This window comes from Lynx canadensis, chromosome C2, assembly GCF_007474595.2.
Source record: "Lynx canadensis isolate LIC74 chromosome C2, mLynCan4.pri.v2, whole genome shotgun sequence".
NCBI classification, from domain to species: Eukaryota; Metazoa; Chordata; class Mammalia; order Carnivora; family Felidae; genus Lynx; species Lynx canadensis.
The window spans coordinates 2526266-2549277 of record NC_044311.2 but is presented as its reverse complement, the minus strand read 5'-3'; the positions used below and the strand labels follow the sequence as shown (position 1 = coordinate 2549277).

The 23012-nt window shown below is 39.4% G+C and overlaps 1 protein-coding gene across 1 annotated transcript in view; it reads right to left on the bottom strand.

Moving 5' to 3' along the window:
• Nucleotides 1–23012, bottom strand: part of LOC115523826 (programmed cell death 6 interacting protein) — a gene marked incomplete at its 5' end in the record, with an annotated part of 59616 nt that overhangs the window by 21797 nt on the left and 14807 nt on the right. Inside the window, 7 exon segments of the mRNA XM_030330073.1 lie at nt 2882–2888; nt 3349–3483; nt 3485–3513; nt 5718–5829; nt 10128–10305; nt 12580–12703; nt 13717–13939. Coding sequence (XP_030185933.1) covers nt 2882–2888; nt 3349–3483; nt 3485–3513; nt 5718–5829; nt 10128–10305; nt 12580–12703; nt 13717–13939 — 808 coding nt within the window.

Below are 23012 nucleotides of genomic sequence, written 5' to 3'. Positions count from 1 at the left end.
AAAAAAAAAAAAAAAAAAGGCCAGTATGGCTGAAACACAGTAAAAGCAGGAAGGCAGAATGAGATCACCTAAGCCATTTCACCTTTAAAGACCCATGGCTGTTGCAAAGTTTTCCTGTAAAGAACCAGAACAGAAGGGAAAAAAGAAAAAAAAAATTTTTTTTGGCTTTTGGTGAGCATAGTCTCTGTTACAACTATTACAAATATTCAATTCTCCTTTCTAGTGTGAAAGCAGCCACAGACGAATGCAAAGGGAATGAGTATAACTATGCTCCAACAAAAATTATTTATGGATACTAAAATTGAAATTTCATATAATGTTCATAATCCTAAAACATCATATGACTTCTTTTCAACCATTTAAAAATGTAAGAAGCGTTCTTGGCTCACAGGCCACACAAAAAACAGGAGGCAGTCTGGATTTAGCCCGCAGCCCACTGCGTGCCGGCCCCATGTGGATGACCAAACTCTCTGTGGCATCTCATCACCAAACACAGGCAGGCACACACACCAAACACTCTCAGTGAGACATCAGCTTTACTTTTCAGACCCTGCCAATTTGGTTTCAGAAAAGGGAGACATGAGACTACCTCGGTAACAGAACAGCAGGAAGCTGACCACACTTACCCCACACTAAAGCTAATCTAGGGTTTTCCATCTCTCTCTCTCAGGGACCACCATGCCATAGTTTCTGGCATATAGTAAGTCTTCAACAAGTTTTGGTGAGCAAATGAATGAAGAGATGCCAGTCATCTGGACACCTGTCTATATATTTTGTTATGAAAAACTAAGAGTAAATAAAAGCTGTATTTGCAGATCACCCACTAGTCTAGAAGATGACTTTGTGGGAGCCAGAAAAAAGCCCTAGAGGGACACACGGCTCTGGACAGTGCTACTTTATGAACTATCTCTGAGGAGATGGGAGCTTTTTTCCCCCAAAGCACCCCTCCATCACCTGAGGCAGATACAGCACTGTGAGTATTAGTGGATATCACTTTTGTACAAAAAAACAAAAAACAAAACAAAACACAAGGCCCCTTCCTCTGGGCAGACTCAGCCCTACTGGAGGGCCAAGGCTTGGCTGCCCAAATGTGGACTAGATTCTGCAACCCTAGCTGATCAGAGGTGCACTATCACAGCAGCAGTCCTAGGTATTTAAAAAAGGATTTTTCAACACAAATTACCCACAGCTTGCAAAATTTTTCAGAGCAACTCAATACGTAAAAACAAATGGCCAAGACACCAAGATGGACAGTAGGCCCCTTCACATAAAAGAAGAAAGAGGCCTACCAGTAAGATCAGAGCTGCCTTAATAAAATGTGCACTTTCCTATCACTTTAATACCAGAATTCAAATGACTGTGTTTTATCATAAAAAAACTCCGGCTGAAATGCGTCATCAACCACAACGACGACTACCTGAAATAGCTTTGATAAAGGCACATGATAACGAATATACAGAGCACTAAGGTTTTCTGTTGCTTCCATCCAGAGAATCTAGCTTCAGTAAAGTAACTTCGTATGACCATACAAATCTTCTTCCCCTATGTAACACCACTACGAATCAACAACTGCAGATAATAACACATTATGCAGGCCAATTCCAACTGTGCGCCGCATAGACCAGTTTGTGCTTTTCTACTGCAAGCAGGAGAATCAAAGGACCAGAGCCGTGCGAAGTTCTAAGTCACAGACAAGACGCCAAAAAGGAAAGCATAGGGGAGACCTGACAGCTCAGTTAATAGAGCGTGCGACTCTTGATCCTGAGGTTGTAAGTTCGAGCCCCGTGTTGGGGGTAGAGATTAGTTAAAAATAAAATGGAAGGAGGAAGGAAGGGAGGGAGGAGACAAGAGGATACTAAGCAGGGATTTTCTCTTTCCCGAAAATAAAAACAGGGCCAGATTTTGTTGCTCTTTCCGTGGGTCTGTAGTCTCTGTTCCTCACAAAGTAATCTAACCACCTTCCTCTTCCTTCCTCCCACTTCCTTAAAGCATCTAATGGATATTCTTTGTTCCGTCAGGTTCCCCCCACCTTGAGAGATCTGGGTTCTGTGCACATTCAACCATGCAATCTTCACCGTGGGGGCTCATTTCCACTGAACCTCTCTGACAGCGTCTCTGGACATACCCACTCTCAGTCTTCCTCGGAGTTTATGTGTTCACTCTGTCTGCCTGTCAACTCTGTTCTCACCATGTGCCAATTTCTTAAGAAGCTTCTTAAGAAATGCTAGCATTTAAGTGCTTAGTCATCTAAATCCTCACAGCATACTTTTTTTTTAATGTTTATATTTATTTTTGAGACACAGAGAGACAGAGCATGAGCGGCGGAGGGGCAGAGAGAGAGAGGAAGACACAGAAGCAGGCTCCAGGCTCCAAGCCATAAGCACAGAGCCTGACGCGAGGCTCGAACCCGTCAACCTCGAGATCATGCCTGGACTGAAGTCAGATGCTCAACCAACTGAGCCACCCAGGCGCCCCAGCACACTTCTATAGTCACAACACTTTCTGCATTTCTAACCCTGTATTACAGTTCTCTTGTATATGGCTAATCTTCCACACTGGACTGAAAATTGAGGGTAAAGGTTGTTTATGATTCATTGCTGATTTTTCCAAGTACCTAGCATAGTGCCTTACAGAGTAGGTACCCAAGAAGTCTTGGTTGAATAAATACATGAAATGTTTCTGTGGAAAGACAATGCACAACACTGATAACCGTTGAGACCTACTACCCCAGGAAATTCACCTATTTCAAGAAGTTTTCAGGCAAACATTTCTTGCCCTTTGGCTTATTTTCCTATGCACTTCAGGGCCTCTATTTTATTCTACTACATCACGGCACAGTAATCAGCCACTAAGGCATATTTGCACCTTCTCCTCTTAGGACTTTCTGACTCACTTGCCCTACTATGGTCTTCCCCTTCCTGTCACAGGTAGAAATGCCATGATGACGTTACCCACGGGTTAACACGCACAGCTGGTTGATTTTTCCTTTAGAGATAGTCCCAGTGGAATACAGTGGAAGGAAGCAGAGAATGATGGAACTAAAAACAAAAAAAGTGTGGTCAGAAAAACATCTGGCCAAACCCAGTCCTTCTACTTCACGGTTCATGAGTTCCAGCCCCTTTTATTGAGAAACACTCAATAAATGAATTATTATAGGATAGTATATCACCAATGTAGTTACATATGACACAATGTATATGTTCTACTTATACATACGACCTCAATTTATGTCTGCATTTTTTAAAAGATGACAATATGAAAGTGGCAATTCATTGTGCTCATAATGGCTCGAACATCGTTTTCATAAGCAGATGACCACCGACATGACAACGCATCTTCTTACCTCGCTGCCTGCATGGTCCTTGCTGGGTTAGCAGAAGGGATGGCCGCGTTCAGCTCAGGCTCCGGCTTACACAGAAGGGCAATGGTGTCTCGGTGAGACTGGTAACGTTCTTTCACCTGCCCATCTGCTTGCACAGCTTTATTCCAAAACTGTTCTGAAGTTGGTTCCCTCTGTCGGGGGAAAAAAATGTCACTTGAGCACAGCACTGATTTGAACAGTAACATCTATGGGTTGGTTATACTTTTAGTTCTGCGCTCCAATTTCCTTTTCCCCCTCTTCTATGGGTTCCATCTCACTACATACAGAAACTGAGCTCCTGTCACTCTTGGCATTTTTATTTCTGGAAAATTGCAGTTAAACCTTAAAATACATTTATGGTTATTGTCCACCAAAAAAAAAGCTGACATCAGTTTAATGTATTCCTCCAACTCATTAAGATAGAAACACTCCAAAAATTGTTACAACTTACTCAAAAGAGCAGTTTCAACTTGACTTTAAAGAACAGCAAATATATTTTTATTTTTTTAAATTTTTTTTTTCAACGTTTATTTATTTTTGGGACAGAGAGAGACAGAGCATGAACAGGGGAGGGGCAGAGAGAGAGGGAGACACAGAATCGGAAACAGGCTCCAGGCTCTGAGCCATCAGCCCAGAGCCTGACGGCGGGGCTCGAACTCACGGGACCGCGAGATCGTGACCTGGCTGAAGTCGGACGCTTAACCGACTGGCGCCACCCAGGCGCCCCAAGAACAGCAAATATATTTTAGAAAAAATCAATTGTATTAATTCCTTTTACAGAGAAGTAAAACAAGTCTCTAGCAACCGTAATGACATTTATCTAACAAACACAAATCTTAATAACTAAAGTCTTAAAAATGATAATTTGACTTCAAATTAACTGGTGGGGCACCCTGGGTGGCTCAGCTGGTTAAGTGTTCAACTTCGGCTCAAGTCATGACCTCATGGTTCATGAGTTCCAGCCCGGGTCAGGCTCTGCGCTGACAAGCTCCGAGCCTGGAGCCTGCTTCGGATTCTGTGTCTCCCTAGCTCTTCTGCCCTTCCCCCCACCATACTCTCTCTCTCTCTCTTGAAAGATAAACGTTTAAAAAAAGATTTTTTTAATTAACTGATAAAACTCCTATTTTCCACCCACTACTAAATGAAATGAAATTACAAAACCATATGTATATAATATGATCTCGTTTATTTATTTTTTTTTTTTAATTTTTTTTTCAACGGTTATTTATTTTTGGGACAGAGAGAGACAGAGCATGAACGGGGGAGGGGCAGAGAGAGAGGGAGACACAGAATCGGAAACAGGCTCCAGGCTCCGAGCCATCAGCCCAGAGCCTGACGCGGGGCTCGATCGAACTCCCGGACCGTGATGATCGTGACCTGCTGAAGTCGGAACGCTTAACCGACTGCGCCACCCAGGCGCCCCTCGTTATTTTTTACAAATATGCTTCCCATGGGGAAGCTATTTAAAAAAAACAAAAAACAAAAAAGATGCACAGGCCTTGGAATAGGAAAAGAGAGTTACAGAATCATTTTTTTTTAATTTTTAATGTTTATTTATTTTTTTAAGAGACAGAGAGACAGAGTGTGAGTGGGAACGGGCAGAGAGAAGGAGGGGAACCAGAATCTGAAGCAGGCTCCAGGCTCTGAGCTGTCCGCACAGAGCCTGATGCAGGGCTCGAACCCATCAGCCGTCAGATCATGACCTGAGCCGAAGTCGGAGGCTTAACCGACTTAGCCACTCAGGCGCCCCCAGAATCATTTTAATTTTACTTTATACCATTTTTAAGAATCCAAACTTCTTATAATGAACATGGACTACCTCTGTTACTTATTTAGTTTTTATCTTACAATGAACTGAGAAAAACACCTGTGTTTTCGTAATAGTAGTTTTAGTAACAACTGGTTTACAAATGACCCTAATTTAATCAATCAAAAATGTGGGTTCAAATTGGGAATTTATTGCGCACCTGGCTGGCTTAGTCAGAAGAGCACATGACTCTTGATCTCAGTGTTGTGACTTTGAGCCCCGCATTGGATATAGAGATTACTTAAAAATAACACCTTTAGGGGCGCCTGGGTGGCGCAGTCGGTTAAGCGTCCGACTTCAGCCAGGTCACGATCTCGCGGTCCGTGAGTTCGAGCCCCACGTCAGGCTCTGGGCTGATGGCTCGGAGCCTGGAGCCTGTTTCCGATTCTGTGTCTCCCTCTCTCTCTGCCCCTCCCCCCGTTCATGCTCTGTCTCTCTCTGTCCCAAAAATAAAGAAACGTTGAAAAAAAAAAAAATTAAAAAAAAAAAACAACCTTTAAAAAAAAATGGGAACTTATGCAAGTGAAAGCCATTTATGCACATTTTTACCTGCTCTTAAAGGCTTATAGAGATCATTAGATGGTGTCCTTTGCCAGCGTTCCTTGAATTTTGCTCTTAAATCATTGTCCGTGGCTTCTTCTTCATCCAACAATCTTAATGACTTAAAAAGGGGGCAAAGCAACAATGAAATATCATTTCTGATAATAAAAAACTTAAACACTTTTAAATGATCAGACTCAAGACAGGTGAGAATTAGTGAGATGGGAGTGAGTGCCCTACGTTACTGGCTGGGGTACCAACTGGTACAACAGTTTTGTTGCACAAATCCAACTTATGACATATTTAACACAAAGTCTTATAAATGCAGGGCTGCATTTAGCCATTACCTTATTCAGTAAATTAAAAAGGAAGAGTAACTAGAGAATATGTATATCCATACACCAAACTACTTTAAACAAAGATTCCAAAAAGGAAGAAGTAAAACGACCTCTACTTGCAGATTACATGATCTTACATAAAGAAAAATCCTTAGGAATCCACAAAATAACCATGAGAAATAATAAACAAATTCAGTAAAGTTACAGAATACAAAAGAAACATACAAAATCAGTTGCATTTCTATACTGTAGCCATGAACAATCCAAAAAGGAAATTAGACAACGATTCTATTTAAATAGCATCAAAAGAATAAAACACTTAGGAATAAATTTAACCAAGGAGGTGCAAGACTTATACCCCAAAAGTTACCAAACACTGTTGAAAGAACCTAAAGAAGACCTAAATAAATGGAAAGACATCCCTTCCATATCACAGAAGATTTAATATTGTAAAGATTGGCATACTCCCCAAATTGCTCAAACATTCAGTGCAATCCCTATTAAACTACTAACTTTAGGATTTTCTGTATAAAGGTTAAGTCAAAACCACAATGAGATGCCACTCCATACCCACAAGGCTGGCTAGAATTAAAAAACAGAACAATTGTAAGGGTTGGCAAGATGTAGAGAAACCGGAACCTTCACACACTGCTGGTAAGAATGTAAATGGTGCGCTCTGCTCTGGACAATAGTTCGGCGGTTCCTAAAAAAGTTGCACATAGAATTCCTATATGACCCAGCAACTCCACTTCTCGTATATACCTAAGAGAATTTAAAACAGGTGCTTAAAAAAAACGTTCCCCAAGTAACATTATCAATAACCAAAAAGCGAAACATCCCAAATATCTATTACTGATAAAGGGATAAACAGTAGGTGATACCTCCATACAACTGAAGTATTATTCATCCATAAAAAGAAATTAAGTGCTGACACTATAACACAGATGAACCTGAAAACATCATGCTCAGTGACAGAGGCAGAAGGTGCACATGCCGTCTACGATTCCATTCACAGGAAATGTCCAGAATAAGCAAATCCAGAGGGAGAAATCAGATTAGCAGCTGCCTAGAGACGGGGCAAGGGGTCATGAGGAGTGACTGCTAATGAGGATGGGGGTTTCTTCCGGGGGTGATAGAAGCACTCTGAAATTGGACAGTGCACGCTTGCACAACAAGATGAATGCACTAAATGCCACCATCTTGTACACTTTAAGGTTAAAATGAGGACTTTTATGTTATGCAAATTTTACCTCAAAAACAACAGACATGCAGTTTGTGAAATAAACACAGGAGATTGTTTTTTAAGAATTAGATATGATGAAAACAAAAGGTATCAATAAATGGAAAAACAAAAACTCAACAGAATGGCTGAAAGCACAAAAGCACGGCTATAACCAATTAATGAGCCGAAGGCGGGCCAGAGGCACAAAGAGAAAAAGTCAAAGAAATGTTAAGAGATATGAAAACTGATCATCATCAAAAGAACCATCATTCACTAGAAGAAATTCGTTAGGAGAGAACGGAAAAGAAAGTAACTGAAGAAACAGAATCTATGGACAGGGAGTGAAGATTAAAAGACCCAACAGATCCCTAGCAATGATAAATTGATTATCTAAAAATTAAACTAATTGGACACTTCAAAATTCTGAAAATCAAGACTAAACTAAATTTCTAAAAGCCACCAGAGAATACCAGCTTCAACAACCTGACTCCACAACTCACAACTTACTTAAAAGGAGGACTCTTCCAAGTACAGTTGAACCAGGTAAGAGTGACTACTCCAGAAGGCTGTTAGAAACATCAAATGAGACAAGTAAAAGTACCTCATGTTAAGACAGGCAGGCAACAGACATGTACCATACACACTCAGAATGCCAGTTTCACTGTAATTAGAAGGTAAGCTTTTCACACACTAATATTTCTAACAAAAATGCTCCTCGCAACTACACTGAAATACAGTATTTCAATAGGCAATGTTCTTTTTCCATAGAACTCGTTTCAAAATCAAATATGCATCTTCTAGTCAATGACCTCTTAAAATCAAGGAAATACAGTGATATTTAATAACTACCAACTAGCAGGTACACGCATGATCCCACTTCGTAGCTATCTTACGTGATACACACTATTCTCCCATTTTTGGGGGTAAGTCAAGTGAGACAGGATTGTTAAGTAATCTGCCCAGGGTCACAGCCAAGAACAAAACCCGGGAATCAAATCCAACTACAACTCCAACACTGAAGAATGGTTTACGACTGTAACTTCCACTTACTAAATGTCCCCAGACTGATATTTGCCTTGCGATACCTGCATTTTCCAGCATCTGTCTTCTCCCTCCCTGTCAATTACTTCCTGTTGCTTCCACTTTCGTGTGACCTTAAATAGCACTCTCCCCCTTGTTCTCCCTATGGCTCTCTACTATTGTCACGTCCTTTCAATTGCAACACCAGATAAAAGCTTGCTTGACATAAAAATCAACCAAGTCTATGACCTCAAGAGCAGTGTCTGTTAAATAGTCACGTACACACAAATGACCCTGCGATCTTGTTAAATGCAAATCCTCATTCAGAAGGTCTGAGATGGGGTCTGAGATGCTGCACTTCTAACAAGCTCGGTACAGCAAGGTTTTGGCACTGAACTCTGTACCATCAATTCTGTTTGCTTTCAATTATCTGATCGCTGACTACCTCTACATAGATGAGGTTGGTAACATTGATGGTATAATTAATGTAGAACCGCTCATGAATCAGATTCCCCAGGCCAATACTGCAGTAAGTTTTCATTTAAGTTTTCTAACCTTTTTCAGTAGCTAATATGTCACCACAACCACTTCTGCATCAGTTAGTATAGTGACTATACTCTCATCATCATAGTAATATGGTGGTAATAGTAATAATAGCTATCATTTATTAAGCATGTACTATGTTCCATAGGTTACAGGTTTCACTCTTTTACTTTAGAAAACCCTTAAAAGGAAAACAAACAAACAAACAAAACCCAGGAGGTAAATATTCTCCTCCCCATGGTTCACACTATACAGATGATCCTTGAATGACATAGCTTTGAATTTTGTAGGTCCACTTACATGTGGATTTTTTACAGTACAATATTATAAATGCAGGATTCTTAGGATTTTATGATTTTCTTTATGATTTTAATAACATTTCTTAGTTTAAGAATGCAGAATATAATATATATAACATGCAAAATATGGGTTAATCAACTATTAATGTCACCAGTAAGGCTTCCAGTCAACAGTAGGTTATGAGTAGTTATGTCTGAGTCCAAAGTTACACTCAGATCTCTGACTGCATGGGGGAGGGAGGGTCAGCACCCCATGCTGTGCAAGGGTCAACGCTACTTAAGTCCTCTATCCCTGTCCCAAAGTACTTGGAAATGATGTAAATACAATATTCTCTGCAAGTCAGCTGAAAACTAAACACCATGGACTAAAGCATTGATTCACAGAAGTCACCTTGAAGACGTGACTCCTCAAGTGGCAAAAGCCTATATAACCAATTTGAATATATTTATCACTAAAGGAAGAAGTGATTCAATAAGGAGAAAGAGGTGAAGGCATTGTAAACGGAGAATTAACACTGTCAAACAGCTGACTTTGGCCAAAAAACTTTAGTGTTCCATACCCATTGATAAAATGCCCTCTCTTACTGGAAGATGGATACAGTGGGCTTATAAAACATTTGATGGCCTAACCTCCTCAGTCTGATTCTACATTTACCAAGAAATCTAATCTTTCGTAGAAAAGAAATCATTAATTATGAAGAGTCTGAACAGTTTGTCTGACAGTTATTTCTCAACAGTATATCAATACTACTATATCATGGTCACATGAGTTTCATTAATGTGCATTTATACACCCTTAAGGCATGTATGAATTCATTCTCCCTCCATTAGAACTCCTCTTGAAGTTGAAAGGCAGGCCCTCGGCCACAGTAAATTCATCAAGATGGTGAGTATTACCCTACGAAACCCAACAAAAGAAAGCAACCAGTCCTTATCCCCACTGGACACCAAGGCGTAGAGCAGTTTTTACTTGAAAAACAAATCTCTTAAAACATACCTCATCTAGGATTTCTCTATTTCTTTGTAGTAGTTCAGGTAGCTCTTTGATCAATTGATCAACAGTCTGGATGCCTCCCTGTTCAATCACAGATGTGGATTTAGTCAATATAGACTGAGGTACAGTATCTCCAGACACATCTTCAATTGCTGCTGGAAGATTAAGGGAAGCTAACACCCTGAAAAAATGAGATACTGTGTCATCTTGAGGTCTAAACCATCTTTAAAGCATTAATCTCCTCGTTTACAAAAAAAAAAAATTAAAAAAGGGGCGCCTGGGTGGCTCAGTCGGTTGAGCGTCCGACTTCGGCTTAGGTCATGATCTCGCAGTCCGTGAGTTCAAACCCCACGTCAGGCTCTGTGCTGACAGCTCACAGCCTGGAGCCTGCTTCGGATTCTGTGTCTCCCTCTCTCTCTGCCCCTCCCCCACTCATGCTCTGGCTCTCTCTCTCTCTCTCTCTCTCTCTCTGTCAAAAATAAATAAACATTAAAAAAAAATTTTTTTAACATTAATCTCCTGTATATCCTAATCAATAGCAATGGAGTTCATACCCCAAAATAATTGACAACCCTCATCAATGGAAAAATAAAGCAAAGATACAGGAATAAAAAAATGAAATCAGTGATTGATAAAATTAAAACAAAATTGTTAAAGAATTAAGATCACAGTTCAGAATTAAAAGCCAAAAGTAAGAATATACATTAAAAAACATGAGCTACCTTGAGCTCAAGCTCAAACTTAACTTCTTTCAGTCTAAGAAATTAAAAATCAAAAATTCTATCTTAAAAAATACAAACTTTTACCATACTTCTGGTTGTTATACTGTTACTGGCGAGTCAGAAATAATATACAAAATAGTTGTAATTTCATGTCATCTAAGCAGAACATCAAGACTACAAAATTGATCTAGGTATTAATCACAGAATCTTCATCTGTTCTCAGTTTTGTAGCACAGTATCAAGTATTATTTCATTTACATAACGGAGGGGTTATTAAGGTAAACTTATGTTTTCTTTCTAGAAAAAGAAAAGTCAGGTCAAAATCCATGCATCCATCAAAATTAAAAACCTGAAAAATTTAACTAGGAAAAAAAATTCTCAATTACATATACCTGACAAGGACTTGCTCTAAATATACTAAGAACAAGAAAAACTCGATTTTAACAAACGAGCATAAAATATCAACAGATACGTTACAAAAGATAGATGAATAGCTAGTAAGCACACGAAGAGTTACTCAACATCATTAGTAATCACAGGAATGTAAACTGAACCGCAATTAGATTCTGCTACACACATACTAAAATGGCTAAAACTATTAAAAAGACTGACAATACAAAGTGCTGCCACGGATGCAGAGTTCCCAAAAAGTGCAGGTGGGGATATGAACTGGAGCCACCACTTTGGAAAACAATCTGGCTGTTCTGCATGAAGTTAGGCTTACACCAACCGAACAATTCAGCAACTGTAATCCTAGGTATTTACCCAAAGGAAATAAAACCTGTCCACACAAAGGTTTGCACATCCATGCTCACAGCATGTGAAATGTCCACCAACAGGCAAATGTAGAATAAACTGCTATTTAACCATAAAATGAAATACTGCTCACTAATAAAAAGGACCAAACTGATACATACCACACAGATGAATCTCAGAAACATTACGCAAAGTGAAAGCAGCCGAACACGTTTTGAGGACACACTATATGCGCTGAACATACCGCAAGGGTTCCGTCCATACACACTGTAGCAATACCCTAACGTGTTGTATACCGTAATGTACGTGTAATGTAATGCACACGCCATAATGTTTATATTAACCTGTGTAAAAAGTGACACCAACCTAGGGTGACAGGGAGCAGATGAGCAGCGGCTAAGGGCCAGGGGAAGAAGGACTGAAGTGGCACAAAGCAACTGTTTAGGGTGATGTAAATGTTCTCTATCTTGATCACGGTGGTGGTGGTTACATGGTATAAATTGATCGGAAAGAACTGAACTATACACTTCAAGTGGGTCTATTTGTTGTACTTCATTGAAAATTATACTGAAGACACTTTAAAAGCCAATGTATTATTTTGTTACTCTTCAATCCACCATTAACAAAAATTAGTTCAGAATACTGAACCATGTACCATGCTATCTATCTTAACTTACAAGTTTCGTTTCTACTTCTCATTTCCCTCAAATAAGTATCTCCTACCATGTAAATTAGTGGTCAAAAACTCTCACTTGTTTCACAAATCGAATTTCTTCCAAGTCTATTTGCTAGGACTTAACAGATAGAGCATCTACCCAAAATGCATAGGAATGTGTATTTGCTGCTTCACACAGCCTTGACATTCAGTTCCAAGCTCAGAAAACGAAACTTTCATAAACTATTTAGTTAGGGTAACAATCAAACAGAAAACATTAGAACTCTACAGATGTATTTATGAAAGTTAAAGCTGTACCTACCCATTTGCCAAAGTGGTGGCTTCTCTCATTTGAGCAATTGATCTGTTAACTAAGTCAGCTTTCCTCTGATTATAGGCGGCCAACGACTGCTGCACTGACACAGGAACCATATTTTCAAACAAATCTAAAATGAGCAATGTGAATTTCAACAACATTTCAAGACAAAAAGTCCATCTGTAAAGTGAATGCTCATATTCCCTTTCCTATATTCACATAAAAATCTACAAATATTTAAAAATCAAAACTAAATCACTACTGGAAGTACAACGACGGAGAGAATTTTTAGAGCACTATATTCATGAACAATGAGAGCTTTTTCTTTGAACTTAATTTTCTTAACGTTTTAAGATGTGTTTGTCATTGACTTCTTTGGTGAAGAAGATCTACACTCTTTATTAGTTGATTACACTGGTTAAGCAGTCCGCATTGCCTGGGTTTAATTTCCAGCTCCTTCCACCACTTTCTAGCTCTGCAACATTGGGCAAATTATTCAAGCACTCTGTGCGTCAATATCCTCATCACTCAAAGGGGGATAACAATAGTACCCATCTCATGAGACTGCCGTGAGAATATTAATTATGAGCTAGTTATCTGTACTTAAGAGTCCCTGGCACATGGTAAACACATCTTGTTTGCTAAACAGAAATAAATAAAATAATCAGCCTTTCCCAATAACATATAATACTATCCTTGGGATCTCAGCTAGAAACTACTATACATTGAATACATCTACAAAATCCAAGGATATTATAACATTTATCCCATACAACCATGACTCTGTAAGTTTATACATTTAAAGTCATATTTATGAATGTTTATTTTTAATAGCAGAATCCTAAATAATATAACAAATGTTAAAATGACAAATGCTTAAAGTCTCAATCATTACTCAAATGTAGTTTCAAATTTTCTGACTGTGTTGGATAGTTTACACATGCTGTATTACCATTTACTTTCCATCTTGAATTTTCACTATAGATACAACGCTTCATTTTTATTCTCATATTCATTTTGAACATGAATGCAAATCATATTCAAAACATACAATAGCAGTTATGTGATTTTCACTACCAAAACAACAGATTAAACTGGGGAAAAGATGAGTAAGATTAAAGCGTATCTGAGTACTTGACATACCAGTGAATTTCTGGCTGATGGGGACAGTGACTGGGGTAGATTTCACAAGTGTGGCTTTGCCAATTGGGTCCAGATCTTTAAGGTCTGGAACTCGATCATGATAGATGAAGTCATTATCCTTCTTTGCTGCAGAAAGGGCACGGCTGATTTTGTCAGAAAAGTCTTTCACATTGACATATTCATCATAGCGAGATGCCACTGTTTTAATCAATTCTGCTGCGTGCTAAAAAAAAAAAAAAAAATGTTAAAAAAAGTTTTGTTTTTCTCAACCAATGATCTAAGCAACGGTTTTTAAAAAATTTCTTTGAGGACATGCATTTCCAGCAATGTGGTCAACAGAATAACCTAGAAATTATCCCATCCCAAAATTCCAAAATATCAAAAATGAAGAATAAACATAGTAGGCATCCGTCCCAACACATGCGTGAATTACCAAGAAAGTAAAAAAAAAAAAAAAAAAAGTCCAGTAAGTATAGTAAGTGAGGCCAGTAAGTATAAACCAACATTAAGGAAGGCTGGCTGTCGAATATTTCTATAACCCAAAGGACTAGCAATTAAAACGTCTTACAAGCTCTCATGAAGACCTGAAACAGGGGTCTTAAAACAAACACATCTCCATCTACGGAGAAACACTCGTTTCACTGCCCCACATGGAGGCAGGAACCTCAAATGTCTACTCCAACAGTGAAAGGCTGGGTCAGAAAAAAAGTACCCAGCCAACACAAGAAGTCAACAAAGAAGCATGTTACCTCAGCATTGACAGGAACATATTTTTTTAGGGGCGCCTGGATGGCTCAGTCGGTTAAGTACCCAACTTCAGCCCAGGTCATGATCTCACAGTGTGTGAGTTCAAGCCCCGCATCGGGCTGTTTGCTGTCAGCACAGAGCCCACTTCAGATCCTCTGTCCTCCTCTCTCTGCCCCTCCCCCATTTGTGCAGTCTCTCTCAAAATAAATAAACTTAAAAAAAAAAAAAGGAATAGATTTTTTTAAAAAGGTCTACTCTCAGGCACCTGGTGGCTCAGTTGGTTAAAGCATCTGACTTCCTGATTTCAGCTAAGGTAATGATCTCACGGTTCATGATACTGAGCCCCGAGTCGGGCTCTGCACTCACAGTGCAGAGCCTGCTTGAGATTTTCTCTCTCCCTCTCTCTCTGCCCCTCCCCCGCTCACGCTCTTTCCCTAAATAAACATTTAAAAACAAAAATAAAAGGTCTACCTTCATAATTCATAAGATGAGCATATGCCTCACATAAATTTAGAGCTTAAATTACATTACTTAGGTGGTTTCAGATATAATAACAGCAGATAAAAGAGGCAATGAAGCCAAAGGCATCGTCAGGGATAAATTCAATGCTTAATGTTTGATATCTGCCAATCTGCCAGAAAGACCTAAAACTTCTTAAATTTTGCATTTAACAAGACTCTATGTATATAAACAGTTACAATGAGAAATTGATAAATTTACCCCTCATCAGAGTGGAAGATTTTAACACTCCTGTCTCAGCATGACAGACCAAGTAAACAAAAAAACTGTAAGATTACAGAAGATGTGAATAACATAATTAATGAGTTTGACCTACCAGACATTCAGAACCCTGCACACCACAACTAGAGAATATAAAATATTCTCAGGCATGTAAAGAACATCTATAGAGAGTAACCACAGGAGAGAAAGCAAATATGAAACACCAAAGTTATAGAAATACAAGAATGGTTTAAGAAAACCTATTTATGTATTATCCAAATAATAGATTTAAATTTGTAAAAATCAAATTATTTCCACAGATACTGAAAAGCATTTGATAATATTCAATATTCATCACTGATATTTTTGAAAATCTCAGTAAAATCAAAATAGATATCCAATTCATTAACATGATAAAATCTCAACCCCCAAACCTGCTAACATACTTAGCAGAAAATATAACATTCCTGTAGTCAAAATGAAACCGTATCATCAACAACCTTACAATGTGTCAAAACATCTAGATAAAAAAATGAAATTAAGAGGTATAAAGAAGGTATAAAGAAAAGGAAAAAATGATCATCAACAGATGATGTTTTATATACCAGGAAAACCTAAAACAGTCAGCTGAACTATTCTAAATAAGAGGTAGCTCACATGCAAAATCAACAGAGCAAAACAAAAGCTACATCTTTAGTTATACTAGGAGATGAGAAAGGGCACAAATTTAAATCGCTTTTCAAATTTGATTTGTAAATATGTGGTCAAACACTCCCCTCAAATAGCAAAGTTGGTACCAGAATGATAAGACATACCAAGTACACTGGGGAGAAAAAGGGATTGCTAAGGACCCACCATGAGTGAAAAGGACTTGAAGCAAATTTGAAAACAATGAAACGGAATAAGGAAACAAGTGCCAACAGATGATAAAGGCAAAGCCAACTGGTCCACGTCAGCACCAAGAAGTTGCAGGAAAAATGGAGTGCTGAGAGGCCTCATCCCGAGAGGGAACTGCTGAGAGCAAGAGGCAGGTTAATCGAGGGCAGGGAGGCAGGGGGAAGCAGATAGGAGGAGTGAAACCAGGGGAAAAGAAGAAAGGGGGCAAGCACTCCAACAGGTCAGCAAAATAACAGACTCTCAGAGCAGACACGGCACCTCGCAAAGGAAAGGCTGTGAGGGATTCAGGGACACACAGGTACGGAGGAAGAGTCCTTCCTCAAGCAGGCTAGGCTTTGAGAGCCAAAGAAGTGAAGCCGAGGAGGGAGCCCCGACACAAAGAGGCTCAGAACACTACCACACGACCGGAGGGGGGCATGCCCCCACTCAGGAGCCTCTTGCGACTCCTCTACTAAAATCAATCTCATCCAAACACAAGTAATGGAAAAGGCATCCCATCTGCTTCCACACAAAGAAACCAGAAGGAAAAGGATGAAAATGAGCATGTAACTTTCCAATAGGTAATGAAAATTCACCAAGGAAATATTGTCACAAAGCAGATGAAAACAGCATGCTGAAAACACGAACAGAGGACCAGACGGCCTAGACAACAGCAGGTGACAGCAGACAGCGAGAGAAATGTGGAACAGGAACTGACAGAACTCAGGCAAGAAAGTGAAGAAAAACTCAAAATCATTTTTAAAAAGATTGAAATATGGGGGCGCCTGGGTGGCTCAGTCCATTGAGCGTCTGACTTCCTCTCAGGTCATGATCTCACAGTTTGTGAATTTGAGCCCCATGTCGGGCTCTGCGCTGACGGCTCGGAGCCTGGAGCCTGCTTCAGATTCTGTCTGTCTGTCTCTCTCTCTCTGCACACCCCCCCCGACTCACACTCTCTCCTTCAAAAATAAACATTAAAAAAATTTTTAGGGGCGCCTGGGTGGCGCAGTCGGTTAAGCGTCCGACTTCAGCCAGGTCACGATCTCGCGGTCCGTGAGTTCGAGCCCCGCGTCGGGCTCTGGGCTGATGGCTCAGAGCCTGGAGCCTGTTTCCGATTCTGTGTCCCCCTCTCTCTGCCCCTCGCCCGTTCATGCTCTGTCTCTCTCTGTCCCAAAAATAAATAAACGTTGAAAAAAAAAAAAAAAAATTTTTAATAAAAAATATAAAAAGATTGAATATTTACCCAAGTAACAAAAAAGGGGTAACAGACATCATGTAAGAAACACACAACTCAATATGGCAGGCAAGGAGAGGGGGGCGGTTACAAATTAAAGATTGGTAAGACACGTGCCAGATGCCATGTGAGGACCTTGTGCTGCACAGACCAGCTGTGAAAAAACACCGGGAAAACGTCTTGGAAAACTAAACTAGGTTTCAGTAATATTACATTACTAGTATTAATTATTAATCAGTATTAACTTTGCCAGCTGGGCGGACATTATAGTTTTAGGGCTTTTTTTTTTTAAGTCTTATCTATCAGAGGTATGACTTGGTTTTGTTCTTTTTAATTTTTAATTTTGATTTTTTTTTCTCTTTTGTTTCCTTCTCTTCACTCTTTTCCCTTTTTCTTTCTACCCTCCTCTTTTTTTTTCTTCCCTTTGGAATCGAGCTCATAGTTTCTGATTTGATTTTTGGTCAATTCTTATTCTGCTTGCTTGATCAGGCATTTAAATCTATTCTTTATATACCTTTTCTTTAATTTTTTTTAAAGTTTTTATTTATTTTTGAAGGAGAGAGAGAGACAGAGCATGAGTGGGGGAGGAGCAGAGAGAGAAGGAGACACAGAGTTCAAAGCAGGCTCCAGGCTCTAAGCTGTCAGCACAGAGCCCGATCCCGTGAGATCATGACCTGAACGAAAGCCAGACGCTCAACCGACTGAGACCCCCAGGCGCCCCTTTTTATTTTCTATTTTATATCTCCTTCCTATCTTCTTCTCTCTCTGGACTAAGCCTTATAGTCTCTTTGATTCTCTGCCTGGTGTTTTTTTCCACCCCTTTCATTTCTTTGTACAGGATAAGGTTCCCCCGCCTTCACTTTATTTTCCTTTTGTCCAGGGTTGCTTCAACGGACAAATCCACACACACCTGGTGGAAGGTCCAAACAATCCACCACTAAAGCAGTGGGACAGAACAGCCAAAGATGCAACAAAAGGGTGCAGGCAACACAGTCAAAAACACTTTCTGAAGTGCCAGGCCCTGAACAGCGTATGACCCCTTTTAAAATATGGTAGTACTCACAGGTGCAGGACACTTAACAAGCGATTAAAACCCATAAAAGACAGAAACCTAGCCAAATAGATGAAACGGAAAAAGTCTCCTCAAAAGAAAATCCAGGAAGAAATGACAGCCAGAGAATCGCTCACAACAACATATCTGAACAAGAATTTAGATTAATAGTCTTAAGACTAATAGCTGGGCTTGAAAAAAGCATGGAAGACAGCAGGGAATCTATTGCTGCAGAGAGCAAAGATCTAAGGTATTGTCACAATAAATGAAGAAATGCTATAAATTAGGTGCAAAATAAACTAGATGCAGTGACAGCAAGCATGGAAGAAGCAGAGGAGAGAATGTGTAAAATAGAAAATAAAATTATGAAAAATGATGAAGCTGGGAAAAAAGAGGGAGAAGAAATTACTAGATCACAAGAGGAGAATTAGAGACCTAAGTGACTCAATGAAACGAAACAGTATCTGTATCCTAAGAGTTCCAGAAGAAGAAGAAGAGACAGAAAAGGGCAGAAGGTTTATTTGAACCAATTATAGCTGAGAACTTCCCTAATCTAGGGAAGGAAACAGACATCCAACTCCAAGAGGCACAGAGAACTCCGCTCAAAATCAAAAACAGATCGACGCCGTGACATAATGAAACTGGCCAAATACAAAGATAAAGAGAGAATTCTGAAAGCAGCTCGGGACAAACGGGCCTTAACCTACAAGGGGAGACACATAAGCATAGTAGCAGACTTGTCCACTGAAACCTAGCAGGCCAGAAGGGAGTGGCAGGAAATAGTCAATGTGCTGAACAGGAAAAATATGCAGCCCAGAATCCTTTATTCGGCAAGGCTGTCACTGAGAACAAGAAAGATAAAGGCCTTCCAAGACAAACAAAAACCAAAGGAATTCATGACCACTAAACCAGCCCCGCAGGAGATCCTAAGGGGGACTCTGTGAGTGGAAAGCAGCAAAGAGTACAAAGGACCAGAGACATCACCACAAGCATGAAACCTACAGGTAACACAATGGCACTAAATCCGTATCTTTCAATAACTAAATGCCCCAAACAAAAGACACAGGGTATCAGAATGGATAAAAAAAACCAAGATCCATCTATATGCTGCCTACAAAAGATTCATTCTAGACCTGAGGACACCTGCAGACTGAAAGCGAGGGGATGGATGTCAAAAGAAAGCTGGAGCAACCACACCTGTATCAGACAAACTGGATTTTTTTTTTAATTTTTTAATGTTATTTATTCATTTTTGAGAGAGAGAGAGAGCACACAAGCAGGGGAGGGGCAGAGAGAGGGGGAGACACAGAATTTGAAGCCAGCTCCAGGCTCTGAGCTGTCAGCACAGAGCCGACATGGGGCTTGAACTCACGAACAGTGAGATCATGACCTGAGCTGAAAGTCAGAGGCTTAACTGACTGAGCCACTCAGGCGCCCCTGATCAAACTAGATTTTAAAACAAAGACTTTAGCAAGAGATGAAGAAGGGCATTACGTCATAATTAAGGGGTTAATCCATGAAGAAGAGCCAATGATTGTAAATATTTATGCCCCCAATGTGAAGGCACCCAAATATATAAATTAATCACAAACATAAACATATTGATGATAATACTGTAATTGTAGGTGACTTCAATACTCCACTTAAAACAATGGACAGATCATCTAAGCAGAAAATAAATAAGGAGATAATGGCTCTGAATGACACACTGGACCAGACAGACTCAACAGATACATTCAGAACTTTTCATCCCAAAGCAGCAGAATACACATTCTTCTTGAGTGTACACAGAACATTCCCCAAAAGTGATCACACACTAGGTCACAAAACAGCCCTCAACAAACATAAAAGGACTGAGACCATACCATGCATATTTTGAGATCACAACACTATGAAACTTGAAATCAACCACAAGAAAAAATTCGGAAAGGCCCCAAATACATGGAGGTTAAAGAACATCCTACTAAAGAATGAATGGGTCAACCAGAAATTAAAGAAGAATTTTAAAAATACATGGAAGCAAATGAAAATGAAAACATGACAGTCCAAACCCTTTGGGATCCAGCAAAGGCAGTCCTAAGAGGAAAATACACTGTAATCCAGGCCTATCTCAAGAAGCAAGAAAGGTTCCAACTGCACAACCTAACCTTACACCTAAAGCAGCTAGAAATACAGCAGCAAAGAAAGCCCAAAGCCAGCAGAAGAAGAGAAATAATAAAGATTAGAGCAGAAATTAACCATGTAGAATCTAAAAAAAACAACAGAACAGATTAGTGAACCTAAGAGCTGGTTTCTTGAAAGAATAAACAAAATTCATAAACTCCTAGCCAGACTTCTCAGAGGACCCAAATAGATAAAATCATGAATGAAAAAGATCACAACCAACACCACAGAAATACAAACAGAATTTTGTATTTTACAGAATACTATGAAAATTATATGCCAACAAACCGGACAATCTGGAAGAAATGGACAAATTCCTAGATACCCACACACTACCAAAACTCAAAAGGAAAGACATAGAAAATTTGAACAGACCCATAACCAGTGAAGAAATTCAATCAGTTATCAAAAATCTCTCAACAAATAAGAGTCCTGGGCCAGACGGCTTCCCAGGGAAATTCTACCAGACATTTAAAGCAGAGTTAATACCTATTCTTCTCAAGCTGTTCCAAAAAATAGAAATGGAAGGAAAGCTTCCAGACTCATTCTATGAAGCCAGCATTACCTTGATTCCAAAACCAGACAAAGACCCCACTAAAAAGGAGAATTACAGACCCTGATGAACATGGATGCAAATATTCTCAACAAGATACTAGCAAATTAAATTCAACAGTACATTAAAGGAGTTATTCACCATGATCAAGTGGAATTCATTCCCAGGCTGCCAGGGCTCGTTCAATATTCGCAAATCAATCAACGTGGTTCCATAGTCACAAATCCCAAAATTTGTATGGAATCACACAAGACCCCAAATAGCCCAAGTAATGTTGAAAAAGAAAACCAAAGCTGAAGGCGTTACAATCCCAGACTTTAGCCTGTATTACAAAGCTGCAATCATCAAGACAGTCTGGCACAAAAACAGACACACAGACCAATGGAACAGAACAGAGAACCCAGAAACGGACCCACAAACATATGGCCAACTAATCTTTGACAAAGCAGGAAAGAGCATCAAATGGAAAAAAAATAGTCTCTTTAGCACATGGTGCTGGGAGAACTGGACAGCAACATGCAGAAGAATGAAACTGGACCACTTACACTATACACAAAAATAAACTCAAAATGGATAAAAGACCTAAATGTGAGATAGAAAACCATCAAAATCCTACAGGAGAAAACAGGCAGCAACTTCTGTGACCTCAGCCACAGCAATTTCTTATTTGACATGTTTCTGGAAGCTGGGAAATAAAAGCAAAAATGAACTACTGGGACCTCCTCAAGATAAAAAGCTTACACACAGCAAAAGAAACAATCAATGAAACTAAAATGCAACCAATGGAATGGGAGAAGATATTTGCAAATGACATATCTAATAAATGGTATCAAAAAATCTATAAAAAACTTACCAAACTCAACACCTGAAAAACAAATAATCCAACGAAGAAATGGGCAAAAGACATGAATAGACACTTTTCCAAAGAAGACCTCCAGATGACAGACACATGAAAACATGCTTAACATCGCTATCATCAGGGAAATATAAATTAAAATCACACAGAGATACCACCTCACACCAGTCAGAGTGGCTAAAATTAACAACTCAGGAAACAACAGATGTTGGCGAGGATGCGGAGAAAGGGGAACCCTCTAGGCTCTGTTGGTGGGAATGCAAACTGGTGCAGCCACTCTGAAAAAGTGTTGAGATTCCTCAAAAAATTAAAAATAGAATTACCCTATGAACCAGCAATAGCACTACGGGGAATTTATCCAAAGAATACAGGAGTGCTGATTTGTAGGGGCATATATAACCCAATGTTTATAGCAGCGCTTTCAACAATAGCCAAATATGGAAAGAGTCCATATGTCCATCATAACTGTTGGAAGTCATACACATACACATACATACATACATACACACACACACACACACACACACACACACACACACACAAATGGAATACCACTCAGCGATGAAAAAGAGTGAAATCTTGCCATTTGCAACAATGTGGATGAAACTGGAGAGTATTATGCTAAATGAAGTAAGTCAGTCAAAGAAAGATCTATGATTTCACTCATAGGTGGAATTTGAGAAACTTAACAGAAGACCATAGGGGAAGGGAGGGAAAGATAAGTTACAGACAGCGAGGCAAACCATAAGAAACTCTTAAATACATAGAACAAACTGAGGGTTGATGGGGGTGAGGAAAATGGGTGATGGGCATTGAGGAGGGCACTTGTTGGGATGAGCACTGGGTGTATATGTAACTGATAATCAAGGAATCTACTTCTGAAGACATGACTAGTCTGTATGTTAGCTAACTTGACAGTAAAATTTAAAATAATAATATATAAACAGAAGAGAAATAAAAAACAACAATGAATAACAGAAGACTCATGCTTAGGTTCAACAATTGTTACCAATTTGCCATATTTGCTTTACCATTTTCATATGGGGGGGGGGGCTTTTTTGCAGAATCATTTGAAACTGAAGTTCAGACACCATGA